This window comes from Poecilia formosa, unplaced genomic scaffold, assembly GCF_000485575.1.
Source record: "Poecilia formosa unplaced genomic scaffold, Poecilia_formosa-5.1.2 Scaffold231, whole genome shotgun sequence".
In the NCBI taxonomy this organism is placed as follows: domain Eukaryota; kingdom Metazoa; phylum Chordata; class Actinopteri; order Cyprinodontiformes; family Poeciliidae; genus Poecilia; species Poecilia formosa.
Window position 1 is genome coordinate 639,065 of NW_006800170.1, and position 19,773 is coordinate 658,837.

General features: G+C 38.6%; 1 protein-coding gene across 3 annotated transcripts in view; it reads left to right on the forward strand.

The window, feature by feature from the left end:
• Nucleotides 1-19,773, forward strand: part of LOC103149585 (phospholipid-transporting ATPase IA-like) — a 40,477-nt gene that overhangs the window by 11,862 nt on the left and 8,842 nt on the right. For 2 of the 3 annotated variants that reach the window (XM_007568818.2, XM_007568820.2), the window contains exons 2-7: nt 5,777-5,891; nt 10,529-10,628; nt 12,219-12,317; nt 16,238-16,283; nt 16,469-16,509; nt 18,724-18,797. In XM_007568818.2, the coding sequence (XP_007568880.1) occupies nt 5,777-5,891; nt 10,529-10,628; nt 12,219-12,317; nt 16,238-16,283; nt 16,469-16,509; nt 18,724-18,797 (475 nt within the window). Of the gene's footprint in view, nt 1-5,776; nt 5,892-10,528; nt 10,629-12,218; nt 12,318-16,237; nt 16,284-16,468; nt 16,510-17,985; nt 18,060-18,723; nt 18,798-19,773 lie in introns of all 3 variants that reach the window. The other variant, XM_007568819.2, reaches the window with a different exon arrangement.

A 19,773-nucleotide genomic window follows, 5' to 3' on the forward strand; every position in this document is an offset into this window, starting at 1 on the left:
AAACTATATTGAAAACTTGTGCGTTGTGATGAATTCCTAAACTGAATGTTTTGCTGTTTAGACCATTAGTCCAACCTTCCTGCAGATTGACTCCACCTCCACAGTATTGACTCCACCTCCACAGTATTGACTCCACCTCCACAGTATTGACTCCACCTCCACAGTATTGCAAAGTGGTTTGCTGAACTTAGTCCTTGTTCTGCCTCACAACCTCAGACTGCTTGTTATAGTGGCACTTGAATTAGTTATACTCGTATAGCTGCCGATTAGAGGCCTTCCACCTCACAGGAGATGCTCCAGAAGTAAGATCAGTGTGGGATTAATTTCTGTTCTGTTTTTTTTTCTTCTTCTTTTTAAGTCCAGCACCCTTAATTTTTCATAGTTTGTTCTTCTTGATAATCTTCCTTAGATAAATCTCAGTTTGTTGTGCTGTTAGAGGATTTTTCAAGCCTCAGCTACTTTGGACATAAAATCAGCCAATAATTATTTGCGCCAGTAGATGGCAGTAGTGATTTAACTTTGAGCGCAACTGACTGTCGCTTCTCTGCATTTCACAGCAGAAGTAGTAAGTTAACGGTTAGAAAAAAAAGGTCAACAGCCAGAAGCTCAGTCAGAAATATGTATTCATGTACTTCTATCTAAAGCTCCCTGTTTTGTGCTGCAGACAAAAATAAAGACTTGTGACACCGGAATTAAAGTTGTCCAGTCTGTGTGTAACGGCAACATTAGGGAATCTGAAATTGTGCTCCTGTCGTGAGATGTATGTCGAAAGACATACAATAGAAATTCTTGTCCAGACTAAGTTGGTAAAGACGCCACAGGAAACCTCAAGTAGTGTTCAGAAACAAGGTAGAGATCTAAAACAATAATGCAGTTGTTAGTGATGAACACACACACGCACACACAAGAAGGAATAATAACAAAAAAGCAATTTCTTTATTTGATACCAAGCCTCCTTGGTATCAAATTATTTGTTTTTTCCCCTTAGTTTTCTCAAGCAAAAGTAAAACTCAGGTTTACTGTTATCTACTTTCTTGCTGGTCCACTTTCTTTCTATCGTAACTCTCTTTTTCAACTTTGGGATTATGTCTCAGCTTCTATCATCGTGTTTGTTCATTTTGGCAAGATCAGAATTTTGTGACCAGTTTCTTATCTTTATTTATTTTTTGTAAAGCTTGGACCTGCTGATACAAATTTCTTCTTAGTAACTCTGTTTTAAGAAGAAATGAGAAGAGCAATAAAATATTTTATTGCCTTCCTGCAGTTATCATCAGTCATTAATTATTTATATTAGGAACATAGACAACACAGTGCTGCATGCAAGGGAAGAGATACACTCAGGAGAAAATTATTTCAGTTTAAACTATCTTACAAATGATTAGTGGCGTTAGCATGCCTAGCATTACTGAATCTTCCATCCCTATGTGTGTATTCCCTGCAGAAGTTTGATCCTTATAGTATCAAACCTCTTCTAGTAAGATTTCCAGAACTGTCTATTTCTAAATCCTACTTGTTTTATTATAGGCAGCTCAAAAGAATAAGAAAGCAACGTTGTTTTGCTCAGTTTAGCCTTCCTGTTAGCTTCTGCATGTCTCCGTGTCTTAGCCCGAATTAGCAGCAGACATGTGGCAGAAAATATATATATTTTTTAATAGCAGTGTGCATTTCTGGGCTTTCTTTGCTTTCATTTCAAATGCTTTTGAGAACAAATATTTCAAATCACCAGAAAATTTTATTTATTTATTTATTTTTTACATTTCAGTTGGCTGAAAAGTAAGGCATAACTTCCTTTAAAATTGTAAAGCAATTCATGCCTCCTGTCTGATTCCTGTACAGTTTATTATATATGTGCCATCTAGCACATGAAAACATTAAGGTCAAAGTAGTTGACGGCAACATACAAATACAAGTCAGTGTTGTTTCATAGAATGAAATATTCACATACTTAACAACAGATTTACTCAAATTGAGTTCTCATCTTGTTCTATAGCTGCTAAAAGGGGGACAGGCTAAGTTAAATAAGAGCACAACCAGCAACTGGTGCATTGCAGCACCTGGCCTACCCCAGTGGCCTACTCCCGCTGCGAAGGCTCATTCAGAACACAGAGGTGCAGCATCAATCACATCCTCAGCCACATGGCCTGCTTCTTCACAATGGCCTCATGCTGCAGCGATAGTTGCTGTCTTTTCCTGTCCTCAAGTGTTGCAAACAATATTGTTTTTAGGTTAATTCTCGCATTATAGATTAAAGACTTTCTACCTCAGATTAAAACAGATTTGTTTTTGAAATCTGTTCTCTTTGTACAATGCGTGTCCCTAAATGAGCAAAAGACAAAGACACAACACTTGACTCTGCTGTTGCTTTGCTGACACCATCCCGCCTCTCCTCCCCCCCAAACTAATCCAATAAACCACCTTTCCTGATCTGACATCTTGCATAACGAGGTCGGGATAACCACCCAATGTTTTCCCTGGTGACCAAATGACTACAACGGGCTGTTTATTTTTAGCCATCGAACACATGCTGAGAAGAGAAACTTTCCAGATAAGATCTGTTGGGTACTTCTTGGTATACGCTAAGTAGACTGTTAAAATAACAAGGACTGGAATTTGAGATTTGGGGTTTACGTAGCATGAGTTGGAAAGTAATAAAGGGTAAGGTGAGAAAGCGAAGGAAAGCACAGAGCAGTGAAAGTGGAAAGCTTGACTTTAAAGGCGGTGTCAGTCTTCCACCTTGTTTCCTTGACGTGACATGGAGGGAATACTGCAGAGCAAGCTAGGGTTACAACTGGGGCATATCATTTAGTGTCTCTGGTTACAGCATCTCACCACTCTGCAGTTTGTTGTTGTTCAAGCCATTTTTCCGCACTCACATGACTTTCTTTCCTGCGTCCTATTTTCGTCGTCGTAAAAGTTATTCTTTAACGTCAACCCATATCTTCTAACACAACAAGTTAGCATGTGATCAGGACCAACCTGATAACTTTATAGTCGGGGAATACTCTCTGTACCTGAAAGTTTGGGTGATACTTTCCTGGGTCTGCTCTTGGTATCTACTCCAAACATTTAAATGAAAATAAGGAAAAAGATGATACAATTTTTTCTCAGAATGTATCTTTTTCAGTTTTTGGTGTGATCTAAGCTGCCTTTCTTTCAGTTCCAATGCTTATACGTTGGAGCTCAGTTACAACTTAACTCCTGTGACTATAAAGAAGCATAAAAAACAAGTTTAAATGTTACACATTGATCCAAGCATTTTATCATCTGGTAATTAGCTGACTTTTATTCATAAGTCAGACATGTGGGAAGAGAAAAGAATGGCAACTTTGGAGACCTAGATTACTGAAGGACTTGGATGTTTATGTTATTACCTCACACCTTATTAAATGTTTATTGGTATACAGACAAACACAATTAATATGGAAAAAATTTTGAAATCTGAATATTAAATGTAGCGCCTGAATATTTATTCAGTCCTCCTGAGTGAATACTGTGTAGAATCATCTTTCACTGCCGTTACAACTGACCATATTTGGGGTTTGCCTCTGCCAGCTTTAGACATCTACAAACTTAAAACTTTTCATCTTTACAAAATAATTTAAGCTCAGTCAGACTGGATAGACGTTGACTGGGAGTGTTGTCATGGATTTGTTCCTGAACTTTGAGTGGGTCTTTCTGACACATGATGGTGATTTGAAGATGGACCTTCACCCCAGTTCCTAGTCTTTTTCAGCCACTAACGTGTTTTCCTCCAGGATTTCTCAGTATTTAGCCCATTGCGTCTTCCCATTAACTCTCTCCATCTTTCCTCTGCCTGCTGGAAAGTGTTCCCCATAGCATTATGCTGCCCCCTCTGCTGTTTCATCTTGGGGAAGGTATGTAAAAGGTGATGGAAAGTTCAGTTTCTATCTCATCTTACCACAACGGCGTCTTCCACATGTCACTGTGCCCCACATGGTTTTGTGGCAAACTCCAAACACAACTTCTTGTCATTGTCTATTAACAATGATTTCTTCTTGCCATTCTTTCCTTCAGGACAGGGTTTAGGTTTCCTTATGATTTTCAAAGTTGTGCTTTTCTGCAGCTCCTCCAGAGTTACTGTAGGCCCCTTGGCTGCTTTGTTGATAAATGCTCTCCCTCCACAGCCTGTCAGTTTAGGTGGACAGCCATGTCCCGGGATATTTGCATGTTTCCCCTCCTCCCCCCTACTTATCCCTGAACCTCTTTGCTGTATTCCAAGCTTCACAATGCTATTTCGTCACCAGTGTTTTCTAACACAGCTGCATTTACACTGAGCAAAACCTTAGTAGGTTATCAGAGGCATTGGATTTTAATTTAGGACTGTTGGAATAACGCGGGGTTGAAAAGAAAATATATCCATTACTTTTGTTTTTTTAAATCTTTGAAACATTTAATAACATGGACATTTTCTTTCACTTTCATAATTATGCTTTGCTTTGTCTATCACATTAAGTTCCTTCAGAACTACTGCAAAAGTTTTTGGTTGTAACATGGCAACAATTTGTTTTGCTGTATCTTTAAAAATAAGTACAGGGCCTTGCTAGTTCAAACTTGGCTTGCTTTTTATAAATTTCTTAGACCATCCTGTTCTGCACCAAGTAGGCTTTTTCCTGATGCACCTGCAGCCTGCAGAACAGAGCCTACTCATCTTGCGTTAGCCTTCCTTACAAAGTGAAACCCTTGCCAGTTTTGGATTGGCTCCTTGCCAATAAAAAAATTGCTTCACAGTACCTGCAGGAGCGTCTCTGCAAGCCACATGCAGCCCCCGTTGCGCCTCAGTAGTGTTGTCCTTGCAGCCCACTTTGTTGACCTCGGTGGGAGGCTGGGAGCAGACCAGCGCCTTGTGATTTCAGAGATGGAAGGAGAATTTTATCCAATCAACAAGAGGCTTTTAAAGGACAGAATAGTTGCTTCCATGTTTTAAAACTGCGTTATTTGAAGAAAGAAAGTGGTGGTGGGTGAAAAACAATAAAATCAACATTTTTCAGGATTAAAACAGAGTGTTTTCTGAAACTTTAGCCATAAAACACATTTTCAGTAAAATAATTCAACTGCAAATTGATAAAGGCACTTTGGTGTTGTAGTTTCAAATCGTCAGACTGCATCAGCTAATCTTCTCACATAAGAGCTGTGCAGTCTTTGCAGCACACTGGACAGGAAATTCCGAGTGATAATCACATCTATCAAGCAGCACAACAGCCCCCTGACTGTAAAATAGTCATTGAAATGTAGGATTTATTAACATGTTTTAAATAATCAGACCACAAACATTTACTTTCGTATTCTTGTCTTTAATCTACTGATTTAATGAGTGGGTGGTCTGTGCTCAGACTTCCTGTAGAAGAAAGGAATCATCATTGAGACAGAATGATTATTAAGTCATGGCCTTTGGGTGACCATGACTTAAACACTCTGGCATTCACGGTCTTTCACTGCTTGTCTTATTTAGCTGCACAAAATAGATGGACAATGTTCTTGTTTATATTTTTAGATAGAGTTTTTATTACTTCATTTATACAATACATGTGCATCCCCTTCATTTATAATGCATGTTGCCACATGAAGCAGCAAATCATCTAAAGTCTCCATAGACTTCCCCTGACTGTGGCTCCTCCACTCCTTCCAAGGTCTCCTTTGGCGTTATTCACACTGGACAACTCAAAGACTTCAAAACGGCTTTTCATCTTACCTTTTTTGGTTCTTTTGATGTTTTATTTGTTCTTTAGACTAAAACCTCCTTTCTTGCCTGACGCAGGATATGAAAAGACAGAGGACACATTAGAGAAGACGTCACTGGCTGACCAAGAAGATGCCCGGCTTATATACCTCAATCAGCCGCAGTTCACAAAGTTTTGCAGCAATCGTGTCAGGTAAGAGGGTTATTCACTGAAATGTGCCAAAGATAATATAACTCTGTGTGCATTATATCTAGTGACAGATCCGTGAGGTACAAAGGAGTCTCTATATTTAAGAGCTGAGTTAATGTTGTGTTGGGCAGCTCACTGGTCCACTTCATCCGGTGGTCAGTTTAAGCTTAAGCGGGTCTCTTTGCTGCTCCTTTTCTGTCAGACATGCTCAGTGCTTTTACAATAGTGGCCAAGAAATGACCACAAAAAAAAAATAAAAATTACAAACACAGATTTGTTCCTCTCAAGAAAACTGGATATATTTAGGTTTTTTTAAAAATATATATATGTAGCAGAAATTGAAAAACTGAAACTGAAACTTGGTTTCCTTTCAAAGTTGTTTTTCTTCATGGTTTCAGTCCCAACATTTTTACTCTTCTAATAACTTTTATTTTTGAGTAAATTGCTACTTTCCTGCTTTCTGTGACTGGTACTGGAAAATAGTTTTGCATTTCCACACTTTGTTTCTCCATCCATCAATCCAATAATATTTCCATCTGTTTCTCATTTATTTGTTTTTGTTCTTCTACTTTATGGAAGGTAAAACAGGACAAAATTAAATAAGTGCATCATTAAATCATGAATTAAATGTACTATGAAATAAATAGCCTTGACTTGTTGGACACGACTAATATGGCCATCTATTAAGGCTTTCCCAGTCGCAAATAAATACGTTCATAATGTTATCTTGTGTAGTTGATAGGGAGCCTTTTTTACTGATACATTATGAGCTGCACAGGTAGCGTTACAGTGTAGTTTGCTCTAGAAATGGATTAGAGCAGATGTTTCAGCCTGACCTTTCTTCTCTGTTGCTCTTCTCCAGGGAGTTCAGGGTTTTTGCCTTGAAGGTCAGAATTGTTCGGAAAATGCCGTCAGCTAGCATTCCTGCACGAGGAACTTGATATGTACAGTATATGCACACGCAGAGACGACTGTAAGTTGAACAGGTGTAGTAACAGGAGACTTTGAATGGAAACATGCACAGGCTTTTGCCATCTGACTTAGATCATTCTCCTCTCCAGTACAAGTTATGCAGATTCTCACCGATTTCATTGTTTAATTGGCAACTCTAAAGAAGTGATAATGTGTTTTTAGTGGATCTGGATGTATAAAACATTACCTGCAGAGACTTGCTGGCGTCTGCTGTAGGTTCTGTTTTACTCCAGCCCAGATAAGCCTCCAGGAGTCCGGTGCCAGCGTGCCTCAGGGATCAGGATTATAAAGCACTAATTAGGATGGCATGGTGAGATACTGTAATCAGTTATTCTGTGCTTTAATATTTCTACATTACATTGTTTTATATTAGCTTAGTCATCAGAATCCTTGTAGTCTGCATGCTGATGGTCATTTAGGTTATTTGCTGTGCTGGGTTAAGAAATTTACATATTAACAAAGCAAACAAGAACTAAAGGAGACTCAAATTAGGAACTCTCTGTAAGCTTTAAAGGGGGCCAGTATTACGTACACTCCAGGAACATAGTGCCATTTTATAGCACAGTCAAGTAACTACGTTACCTTCAGATGCTATAAAAATGTTCTATATAGTCAGACTTTTACTAACATTTCTTCAACAGTTTAGGTTCCCAAATCAGTGTAGCATAGTGAAACTAATTTTACTAACTTAAATCCATCTTGGTCTCAGTCTCCACCTGGACTAAATCCAAAGTGAAGCAGCTGTAGCTCATGTTATTGTGGATTGTTTACACACCTGCACTTGCTGCTGACAGACTAATGTAAAAGGCAATTAATCTCTGATGTTGACAGTTTGTCTTGTGAAAAGATGGGGGGGCCTTTTTAAACCATCTATTGTGTGAATCGCATGGTACAGTTGATCTGAACACACAAAGCACTAAATAGCCAGCCAAAGTGGAATTTTTTTTTTTAATCCTCATGACTTTCCAAAGCAAATCAGCAATGCATTTCTCTGATTTTATAAGCATCCATGTGAGCTTTGTATAAAGCTAAGCTCCATGTCACCATATCAAAGACATTACTGTCAGGTTAATGACAAACAAAGCTTAATGTTGAATGTTGTATATGCGATGGGGCTGTACCGTGTAAAGATAAATTATGCTTATGTAGGTATGGTATCACCAGTCTTGGTAATTTTGCGACTGTACACAGCGTATGTCCTATAATGCATTTCACTCATGAATACCATTGTAAATAATAGTGTGACACATGTTTGTTTTTTATCACATAAGTTATATAAATGTGCAGTGATTGAATAACCTGTCAGGTGGAAGGCAATAAAATGAAATGAAATGTTGCTTTGTGGTCAAATATGTGCTAAAATGTATGCCTTTAACTGGGCCTGCACAATTTTTAGGAATTCATTAATTACAAAAATAGCATTGTATTGATTGAAAATCTATTAATCAGCATTTTTATGCTACTCTGCATCGTGTCTACATGACTAATTTTGGCTTTTGCTGTAGCAGTTTGCAATTCATACTAACTTGCCACATGTTTCCAACATTGAAATGCAAATTTTTTGTTACTAAAGAGACACTTACTGAAGGACAGGTTGCTATTTACCAAACGGCCTGAAAATGGCCGTTTGGTAAATAGCATCATTAAACTCTAATTTGTTTCAAAGAATTTATTGGAAAGCTTCCCTGACCTGTGGGAAGCTTTCCAATAACATTCTTGCACGTAAGCCTCCCAGGTACATGACCTGCTTAGGTCAGGCTTGAAAGTTCACTCCCAATACTGGTATAATTCCAACACTGTGTTGCAAAATGAAGACTCTCAAATAATAGATGATTATGGAAGCAGGTGAGTAATGCCTTTTAAAGGAAGCACACAAGTCTTGAGTTTTGCTTTTTAATCTATTTAACGGCAAAGGTTATTTAACCTTTGTCACCGCCAACAGCTTAACATTGCTGTAAACAGCATAGTGTGCTGTCACTGCTAATCATAACAATTATGACTCTTCAGTTTTTTGTTTTGTTAGCAGAACAGTGTTAGCAATGTGTGTGCTAGTTGTTATGTTCTGGAAAATATATATGTGTATTTTATTTGTCACTGCGGCTATACTTTTATTTCAACTAGTAGGCTATTGAAACTACCCTCTTCAGTTTATTACTCTAATATAGAGGTCAATGTGTAAGAAGGCAGTCATAGATGCTTTTTTAAGCACAACAATTATAGTGAATGAAAACAATGGGTCCACTTGTTTTTTTGGCATCAAAACTTTTTAGCCACTGTTGTGTGCTTTTAGTTCCCACTGGGATCTCATGTGGGTTTAGGCTAAAGATCGAATAAAACTCTGATCTGACCACAGCATCAACTACCGTACTTGTGTGTAAAAGTTACTCTCACAAAGAAACTTCCACTTATTTGCATGTCTCACTTCGCCTGTTGGTTTGCTTGATCACTCTGATCACTTTGATAATGCTGAGCTTCCTCTTATGATCATGACTCATGTGACTGCTACAAAGCAACAGTTATATCTGTCTAAGAACATGTAAGGTTTTAGATCAGGGGTCATTTGCATATACGTTCTCAATTTTGTTCAGTAAAACTTGTCAGATTTACAAAAAGAAACTACATAGATATTTGTATGTCATGTGATTGTTTTTTTATTTATTTATTTTTTATTTTTTATTTTTTTTGCTTTATTAAAACAACCACAAACATCAGTATATTTTATTAGGACTTCAGGTGCTAGAGTTGCACAAATAGTTGTGCATCATTAAGTTTAAAGTAAAGAATACATGTGTTAAAGAACCAGAGTTACAACATAATTATATTAATCAAAGAATATTCATGTGTTTGAACCATCTAGTCAAATCCAGTCCTAAATTCAAATGAGAACCTGTGATAAGGCAAACTTTGCAGCCTCCGGTGTGCTAAGTTAACACACATACTCCAAAAAGTTACAGTTGCAGTGAAAGTTGTTTCTGTCAAGTATTGACTCAAAGGAACACAAATATGTGCCACAGATTCCATATTTTTATTTGTAAAAATATATATATATTGTATTTCTGGTAGGTTTAAAATGGCTATATCATTGTTGTTGAACTGCATTCTTTTGGTCACCTTTGCGAGTTAGAGGCACTACACTTGGTTTGTATTTGTTTGTCTGCAGGGGTATGCAAAGCATTGCTACTGGCTTGGCTTGCAGCAGTATATACATCTTCTCCTAAAGTGGCTCCTCTGACTGCCCCCTTTAACTCGGCCGTAAATCAGCCTGCTGGAGGCTCGGCTGTGGGAGTGCTGAAAGCTCCTCTAGTTTCAATATTCCACCATGATGACCAACCCCACAGCAGCACATGCAACATCGCTCATCTCTGCCAGGATGCCTTTATGTCCTCTCTGCCACCTCCTAGCCTCTCATTATTCTTTATTATTAGTGCACCAGTGTTTGCAGTTTGTCATTGTATGACACAAGTATATATGTTTCTGTAAAACTAACTCTGGAGAGTTAGTTGTACAGAATGCTAAAATTAAAGACTCGTCTGAATGACCCTTGTTTCAGCTGTGTTGCCACTTTAGATTACACTTTGCAAGCTAACCTATTTTGTTTTCTCCGTTTCTTGTCTCATCTTGCCCCCCCACCATCACCTCGTTGCGTCCTGCCTGACTCGGCTCTTCAGCACGGCCAAATATAATGTTCTCACCTTTCTCCCTCGGTTCCTCTACTCGCAGTTCAGGAGGGCAGCCAACGCCTTCTTTCTCTTCATTGCACTCCTGCAGGTAAGATTTTGTAGTTTTGTATTTCTGTGATGCAAAAATATAAATAAAACGGCTACATTTGTCAGTACTGAGATAACATTTTAGCTATTTGGTTAATTACTTTTTTTCCCCCCCAACATCTCAATCCGTTGACCTAGACACCACTTCCTGGAAGGTCATGTCTGTAATTTCATATCTACACACAACCACACACGTACTCACAGTATTTTATATAACTTGATAAAAAACACACACAATTCTACACCTACTAACTCAACATGCACCAAATGACATGAAATATGTACAGGTAGCTGCTTTAAGGTACTACACTGCAGTGCAGAGACTGCTGCAATTTGAATTTCAGGTGTTTGGAGCTCACCAGCAAACGGCAGAAAACGGAGAAGGGAACGGCACACAAACTTGAGTTTCTGTCTTTATATTTGAGCTGACAGACTGTCCCACTTAGAGAAAGCTGTGCGGTTAGGAAACAACTCCATCCAGTGTCCTTTTGAAACGCAGCCAGTGTGAATCCTCGTTTCCCGCCGTGTCGATACTTCGACCTTGAATAAAACAGCCATGCAGATGAACGAAACGTGAAATCAATTTCCAAGTTTCTTTCCAGCGGTATAATACTGATTTATCACTGTGGGTTTGCTGTTGCTTACATGTTAAGGCCCAGCATCGGGGCTGCAACTAACAATTATTTTAATAATGGATTAATCAAGTGATTATTCTAATGATTAATCAGATAAAAAAAAAAAAAACACTTTCTACCACTTTTATTTAATTTAAGACTATTTTACACAATATTAGAAATACATTAACAGGTTTAATACATTAATTACAAATGAAATGGAAAAACACATTTTTGCCTATAATGGAATAACATAGGATTCCTTCAGTGTACGCTTGACCATTTTAACAAAAGATGCATCTGTAGCTAAAAAAATACTTTTCTAATCAATTTGCTATATCAGTGCAGTGTAGGACTACTTGCTGAGTACTTTTTGACTAAGTAGTAACTGGATAACAAAAGGTGCTTAACATGAAATGTTTTTACAGAATTACAAAATTTACACCATGTGAAGGTAAAACAGACAGTGTTTCTTTTTTTTTAAATCTAACATACTGAATGTCGATGTGTTTTGGTCCAGGTTTGTCTTTAATTCCTTCATGTACTGGATTAAACTACTTCATCTATCAAAGGACCTGTATCACTTTTTGTATTGCGTGGTAATCCTTCTGAAGAAAAGGAATCACTTGTCAGACCTTTAAGAAACTTGGAAATCTGTTTTTCTAATCGATGGACACAACATTTATAAGACCTGATGAAAATGTCCTTTTAAATGTTTCTTTCTTGTGCATACTGTTTATCAGATGAAGGATGGCGTTTAGCGATGTAAGTTTTTAGTTTAACCAAGAGAAGCTGTTGGGACGAGAAAGGAAGCATTAAAACATTCTCTGTTGCGTCAGTTGTAAAATACAGCAACTTTACTGGTGGGAATTTATGATCCCACATCAAAATACAATTCTGTTTTTTGAAGGCTCAAAGCTTCAGAAAAGACAATCACTAAAATCCAACCTAATATTGTGACATTGTGTTTTATTTAGCAAATCCCAGATGTGTCCCCCACTGGTCGCTGGACCACCCTGGTGCCGCTGATCTTTATTCTGGTGGTCGCTGCGGTCAAGGAAATAATTGAAGATCTGGTAAGACATACATCAGTCAGAATGGGGCTTTAGCTTCTTCAGTCTTTTTTACAGTTTAATCTTAGGCCATGTGTCCCTTTTCATAAACACAATTCGGTAGGTGTGTTCCAGTCTTCTACTTTATTAAAATTAGTTGATATGAAACAAATATGTTTGATTAAAAAAAAAGCAAAAGCAGAAGAAGTCTGCAAGGAGGGAAAATACTTTTCCACAGCTCTGTGTATCATGAGCAGTGAACTGTGGCCTGTTGGCAGAAAGCAGGTTATAGTGGATATGACCACACCACACACACAGCCGCGCCATCAAACACACACACGCAAAACATGCACACTCATTTCTGGGGCCCCAGCTGTGCCAACTGGACCCAAAAACACATTTATTCAATTAACCTAGATACTCAGTGCTCACACACAAAGACAGTTTGTACAAAATAAAACAAAGAGACTGCCCTGAGCTGTTGAACAGATGCTTGACGATGCTTTAGATTGATGTGAGTTTGGTTGTTTGTTTGATTGTTAATCTTTTGAATAAAACTAAACTAAACCCAGCTGGGAACAAAGAAGGTTATTGGACTTCAAGCCCCCTGACCCAATCCCGGGTGAGCAGCAGATAATTGTTGGGTGTGGTGTTAGTCATTTTGTACTTTGGGTGGGTTAATAATGTTAGTCAAACTAAAAATATGTGCATTCTGCAGTTGGTGTGTAATCCACTCAAGCCCATCTTGGCGAAAGTGAGAGAATGTTGCATTCCACTGTATTGCAGTGACACTGCAATGCGATCCCTCGCGCAGGTCCCGGTGGGCAGTTACTCTATACTACACTGTAGCGTCTATCGCGTGCTGAAGGGACCAGCGCAGCAGTTTTTGTCTCCTGGCCTGTTGTGGAAAACATGGGAACAGAGTGGATGATGACTCCATCTTTATCGCTGAAGGTCACCTGCACACACGTCTGTTCTCTGTACAGCGCTGTCCCTCACGAGTTGACCTGACAGGCCAGCATCGACCCCTAACTTCATGAATCATGCACACACTGTACAGCACACGCCTTACTTTGTTGCTGGGTGACTCTTCTGCAACAGCCTCAGGCTGTTTGTTCAGAGCAGTTCTGCCATCATTCAGATTTAAATGTCTCCAAATGGGGAACATAATAATGTGACTTTGTAGTAGCTTCATTTTAACAGCATCGGTTGCATTTTATTGCCATGCTTGACCTGGAAATGAAGACTAAAACAAACACACGACAAATGCTGCTTTCATCTTTGCGTATTTTTTGACTGTGTTGGAAGTCTGTAGAGGCCTGATGATGGAGGACTTGTGCATAACCTCCACACTTGGCTCACCTTTTGCTGCACTGTGAGCTTACACACATTATTTAAATACAGTGTGTCTCATTTTCTCTGTGCCTAGAGACCAAAGCAGTGAATATGAGGACAAGTGAAAAGCAGCCAAACCTATGTAGGTGCTCCTTTAAACGTATTTTTGCTCTCCTAACACGTCTTGCCTCAAAATAGGCGCAAGTCCATCTGTGGCGCCACACCTAATAGTGTGGATGAATGAAAACGGGCTGACAGCTCGAGTACAGGGCATGATGAATGGGCTTCGGAGAAGCAAACTTTTTCTGGGAACAGTGTAGCCAGAAAAAGACTGAAGTCATGCACCGCAGACAGGTCCATTCATTAAAAAGTACAGCATGATGCAGGGATATTAAATATAATTTCATTTAGCCAGCTGAGTGTGGAAGGGAAGACAAGTTGTCACAGAGAAGAAGAGTTTTAGTACCTGGAGATGTCGCTGTCATTCACCTGCTATAGTTCAGGATTCCTATGCTGTCTGGAAGTTGATTTTAATATGCTATTATCAGCACAGAAAAGAGGAGTATGGGAAAATATTTGCATCCTCAGACTTTTTTCCCTGTACCATCATCTAAATTCTGTGTCCTTATTTCCTTCCTTGTTTGTGTCCTCCTCGTCTTCCTCGCTCATACTTTGTCATGCATCCATTCCTTCTTTCGGTCCTTCCTTGTGTCCCTGGTTTTTCTCCCTTGTGTCATTCATTTTTACTTTTTTGTGGTGTTCCATCGTTCCCTTTTTTTCCTTCCATCCTTTCTTTTTCTAGCCTTGTATCCCATTTTCCCTCTTTTTGTCCTGCCTTGTGTCTTCATTCTTCCTTCTCTCCGTATATCTTCCTGGTAGGTTTCTGTGCATCCTTAAGTCTTAAATTCTAAAATTAAAACCTCAGAATTTCCTAAATTTATTTAAAATGTTAGTCGGCCTTAAAGAAGTTAATCACAGGTCTTAAATTTTATTTCTTTCATATTCTATTGCTTGATTTTTCTGCCAACAAACATTTGAATTGAGTGGAGAAATCTTCCAGTCTGTGACTTGAGGCAATTGGGGCTACCGCTAACTAGCTGCAAATTTACCTTTGCTAGCTAGCTAACTTGTTTTGTCTATGATGGGAAAGTGTAAATCTATCATTAGTGGCTGGACGCCACCGTAGCCACTGGCTCACTTCAGTTTCCAACCCATATGGCGTTAAGTGCATTTGTGCAAAAAATCTTGGCACTGCTGCTCTATGAAATGTGTACTTTTCTTTTGTACAGTTCTGTCATAATATAAACCTTAAATGTAATTCATAATGGTCTTAAAAAGGTCTTTTAAAAACCTTAAGTTTGACTTGGTGAAACCTCTAGAGAGTCGGTCCTTTCTTCCTAAGTGTTTCTTGCTGATTTGATAAATTATGCCCGTCATCTAAAAGGTAAACAGCCCGTATTGGCGCACGCTGCTCTCATGGCGGCTGTTTAATAAAATGTTTTGAGTGACAGTCTTGAGGGGCTGAATTTGTTGCAGATTAAATTAGATTTCCTTGGTGCAGGTCTCTTTTCTTGTAAACAGGTAGTTAGCGGAGATGTAGGTGGATGTGTCCTCTCCTTGTTAATTAACTAGAGCACACGTTGCTTTCTGGAGCTCAGTTTTAATGCACAGTAATCATTTTAATGAGATGGGTGCAGCAACTCGTTATTACTCAGCGTGATGCTGGTTGACAAGCTGTCCCTTGGAATCAGCTGCAGAAATCACAGCTGATTGTGTGATTGTTGAGCAAACAAGCGGGGCACAAGGGGAAGAAGTGTTGCTCTTTGTCCTGGTCACGCAGATCTGTTCAAACCCCTTCAACTTTTTCACATTTTATGCAACTGCCATAAACTTCACCTTCACTACCTACCAAAACATAACTGTCCACCTCGACTTGACAGTGACGGAGATAAAAACGTAAATCAGCCTCTGAAGGAGCTGCAGAGATTCATATTGCTCAGGTGGGGAGAATTTGTTGGCAGGACAACTGAAATACACCACATAGTAGAAAGCAAATCTCATGGTAATGAGCAAATGTTTAAATTCTCCTTAATAAATTGAAAAATCAATCCATTCTTTTTACGTAAAGCGTAACACGACTGAGATGCAAATGCTTCTGTTAAACCCATTATGTGACAGTTTTTAGATCAACACTTTAATCCCTCCTGACTTTTCTCCATCTGTCAGGTGACCCTGCAGGGATAACTGAGGAAAGTTAAGCTGTAGATTTAGAACCCCTATTGGGACCACAAAGGAGAAAAACGCTGCAGTGGTTTTATCCACCACTATGCTGGTGGATAAAATGCTGAATGATGTGGCTGTTGAAAAGGTTACACAGGCTCGGTGGGAAAATCACTCTGGATTGTCGGTGGTGGTCTAAATCTCACTTCAGCTCTATGATGCTAATTTATGCATCTGCAGCTCTGTCTCTCAGTGTAAAAAGTAACTTCTTACACTGAAAGATGTTATTTATTTAATAAAATAACATATTTGGAATGCAGTTTTTGTAATCGCATTTATTTTTTGTCTCAACATGAAGCGTGCTCAAGGTAAATGTTTGTTCTTTACAGAAACGCCACAAAGCTGACAATGTTGTCAACAAAAAGGAATGTCAAGGTACTGAAAACACTCTCCTGCTTTGTTGAAAACCATAGAATTTGTTTTTGCTACATGTATGCAGAACATCCGTGTCAGTATTGTTTTCTACAAACAATTCTCTTTTTCTCTATTTTATTCCTGTTCTGACTTCCACTTTTGTCTTTGGCTCCAACTTCCTCACCGTAACTCATGAATCACCGCAGTCTTAAGGAACGGGGCCTGGGAGATTGTGCACTGGGAGAAGGTATGTGCCCACAGTTTGTCACCGTTTCTCATTTCACTAATAGGAGTTGAGACACCTTTATACTCCGATTCCCTTTAGTATGCCTTCTAAAATAATTATACAGCATGCCCATATGGGGGTGGCCTTTGGAAAGTGAGACCAGAGGACAAAGTGGAGGTTTCCCCTTATGATCCAGTTCTTTAATTTCTGTTGCAAAATCAGGCCAGCTGTTGGCAGAGTGTCTTTAGGTGAAACAGAACCGCTTGGCAACTTTGCTCAGCTTTTAGTAAGAACGTTTTGGCTCATGTTTTTGAACATTTTTCAGACAATACCGCTGATTTATTTCATGATGTATTTGTGGATTTCTTCTGAAGCATCAGCAGACTCAATGTAATCATGCTGCAATCTTTCTCATTGTTACTCTGCAGTGAAACTCGTGTATGCAGATTTGTGTGAAGAGCAGAAAGATGTGCATAACACCTGTAAAGAGACTGCCATCTTGTATTGAGGGCTCCCAGGTTGTCTCAGGGTTCAAATGCAGTCTGAAAAAGTCTGTGCAGCAACAACTGAGAGAGGAGGGAGGATCAACACAATCTAAGCTCTATGCCACTAAAGAATAGTCTAAAAGCACATTTTAACTAATTTTGAAACCATGATAAGCAGTTCATGGCTTGTGTGAGAATTAGTTTTTTTCCTCCTTCAGCTCTACCGATGCAATTTGAGATTAGGCTGAAATTATTGCAAATAAACCTTCCCAAAGTAGGAGTTGGTGCAAAGTTTACAGGAAGTAGAGTTGATCATGTGTGCTGTAAATTTAGTTCCTGTTGGATGGAAATCTGTGTCCCTTTCCTTTGGTTCCATGCTAATGTCTCATCCCGTTATAGACTTGGGATTCTCTAAAAAGCCAAAGTTTAAATAATTGATGAGTTTTTCCTCTTCAGCATGCATTTTACAAAAGCATGCTCTGTTCCAAATTTTTGTCCTGTGGTGTTTGTTCTTCTTTAGAGCATCTTGAATGAAGCCAAAGTGGCAAACTTGTATTTTCTTTTTTTTTTTTATTTTAAGTTCCTGTCACTTCTTGTCATTTTTATGTGCAGGAGAGAATTGTATGTAATGCATTTGTATAATTCCTTGTTTTTTTTTTTCATCAGGAAAGAACAGAATTGTATGAATGCTGCCTACTTCAGCTCATGTTCCCATGCAGATACTTGTCATATCCTGATTTCTTACAGTAAAAATGCTAATTAGAGACTATATAAATGTTCCTGTTTTAGTTACTGCCTGATGAACTGTGTGCAGGGTTCAGTGGTAATGGAAAACGACTTCAGCTGCTCCATCAGTGTCTTCTCATTACTATTACATGTTTCTGTGGTTTAATGTTCTCCCTGTTTTTTTTTTTATCATCCCAGCTGTGAATTTTTATTCCCATTGCTGATTTTACGTTTTCTGTGCTGTTTTATAGGCAGCACGCAGCAGTAACCAGTTTATTTTTTACAGGTCGAAGTGGGTGATATTATTAAAGTAAATGGCAGTGATTTCGTTCCTGCGGATGCTGTCATTTTATCATCCAGGTATAGGAATCAGCCCCGATGCAAGAATTTTTTATTTTATTTTATTTTTTTAGGAATCTTTTTTCCCGTTGCCCTTTTTCTCCTGACACTCTCAGCTCACGTTAAAGAAGTGATGGTTTATTAACCCTTTGAGTCAAGATTTTCAACGATTAATCTGATGCACAATTAGAAATACATAAACTTTTGTGTGAGATAATGACCATCATTTTCTTTGGTGGGTTGTAAGTAATGTGATTTTTGAACTAGATTTGAGCAATCATGTCTTCATAAGCCTATTGATCTCCTTCTCCTCTTCAGAAACTGTTTGGATTTGGTCTAGATTTGACTTTTAAAAGCATAATTTGACTCCTCTGTAATATATAAAGCTAAAATCCTGCTCTGGTGAAGCAGTTTCACTGTTCAGCATTTTTTTTTTTCTAGATGGTTTTGTGAAAAGGAGAACACATGGAGAAGCATACCTGTGATCACACAGGACTGATCATCGTGCTCTTCCATAAAACTGAACCAGTTGTCTCTCTCCCCTTCAATGTTTTCTTTTCTTCTCCCATCCTTCCTCTTTTCTTTTTTTTTTAAACCTCTCCTTCATCCTTTCTGGCCTCCTGTGCAAATTACTGCCACACTGCCTCCGTCTCGCCCCCTGCTGGTGTGTGGTTGGTAATATCAGGTGGCTGTTGGGGAAGTAGTCAGAGCTGCAAATGGAGATCATCTCCCGGCTGACCTCGTCATTCTGTCGTCCAGGTCAGCAAACCAGCAACATATAACCAACTCAAACAGCGGTGGGAGAGATGGGGGTGGGGCTTTGTTACAACTGGGATCAGACTTTATTTCCACTCTGCAGGAAGGAAGGGGCCTGTGACTTTTTTTTTTCCCCCCGTCACCGCAAACTTGTTAGTTAAGTTGATTGCACTGCCTTTGTAAAGTCTTCCATACCACTTTAACTTTCCACATTTTGCTACATCACAACCATAAACCTCGAATATAATTTGAGATTTTATATCACAAACAAACGCAAAGAAGTGCAAAACTGTGGAAGGAAATAAAAATCTGAAATATGTGGTGTGCATTTGTGTTTAGTGCCAATACTCCCAATTATAATCTAGTGCAAAATTGAAGAACCTTCTGGAGTCATCTAATAAATACAGTTTTCCACCTGTGTGTAATTTAATCTCAGTATAACTCCAATAATTTAACACATTCTGCAGGTTTTTAATTTGATCACTTGAACTTTTATGCAATATTCAAAATACAAAAAATTGTGAATAAACATAATTAAATTCCTTTTTTAAATAAAAAAAAATATTGTATTGCCTAAAACGCAATAGAAGCATACCTGTAGTGTACATTTAATTCCTTGTAGCAAAAAATGCATCTGCAGCTAAAAAAAAAAAAAAAAAAAAAATCAAGTTCTGTTGATGTCTGGAAGAAAACTTATCAGAGTCTGCTGGTGAATTGAAATTGGCAGAGGGTCACGATCCTGGAGGGCAGATATTCAGCCAGAGCTACAGTGGAATAGTTTGCATCAAAGCATGTTCTTTAGTTAGGAGAAAGCAGATACAGCCAGACCTAAAGGCAACTGAACATTTTTGAAAGTGTGTGAAAAGCGTTTTAGAGAAGCTCTCCATCCAATTTGACTGAGCTCAGGTTATTTTTCATGGAAAAATAATGTGAAACAACCCAACATTTGTAACTTTAGCTGCCTTCATCGAGGGCAAAT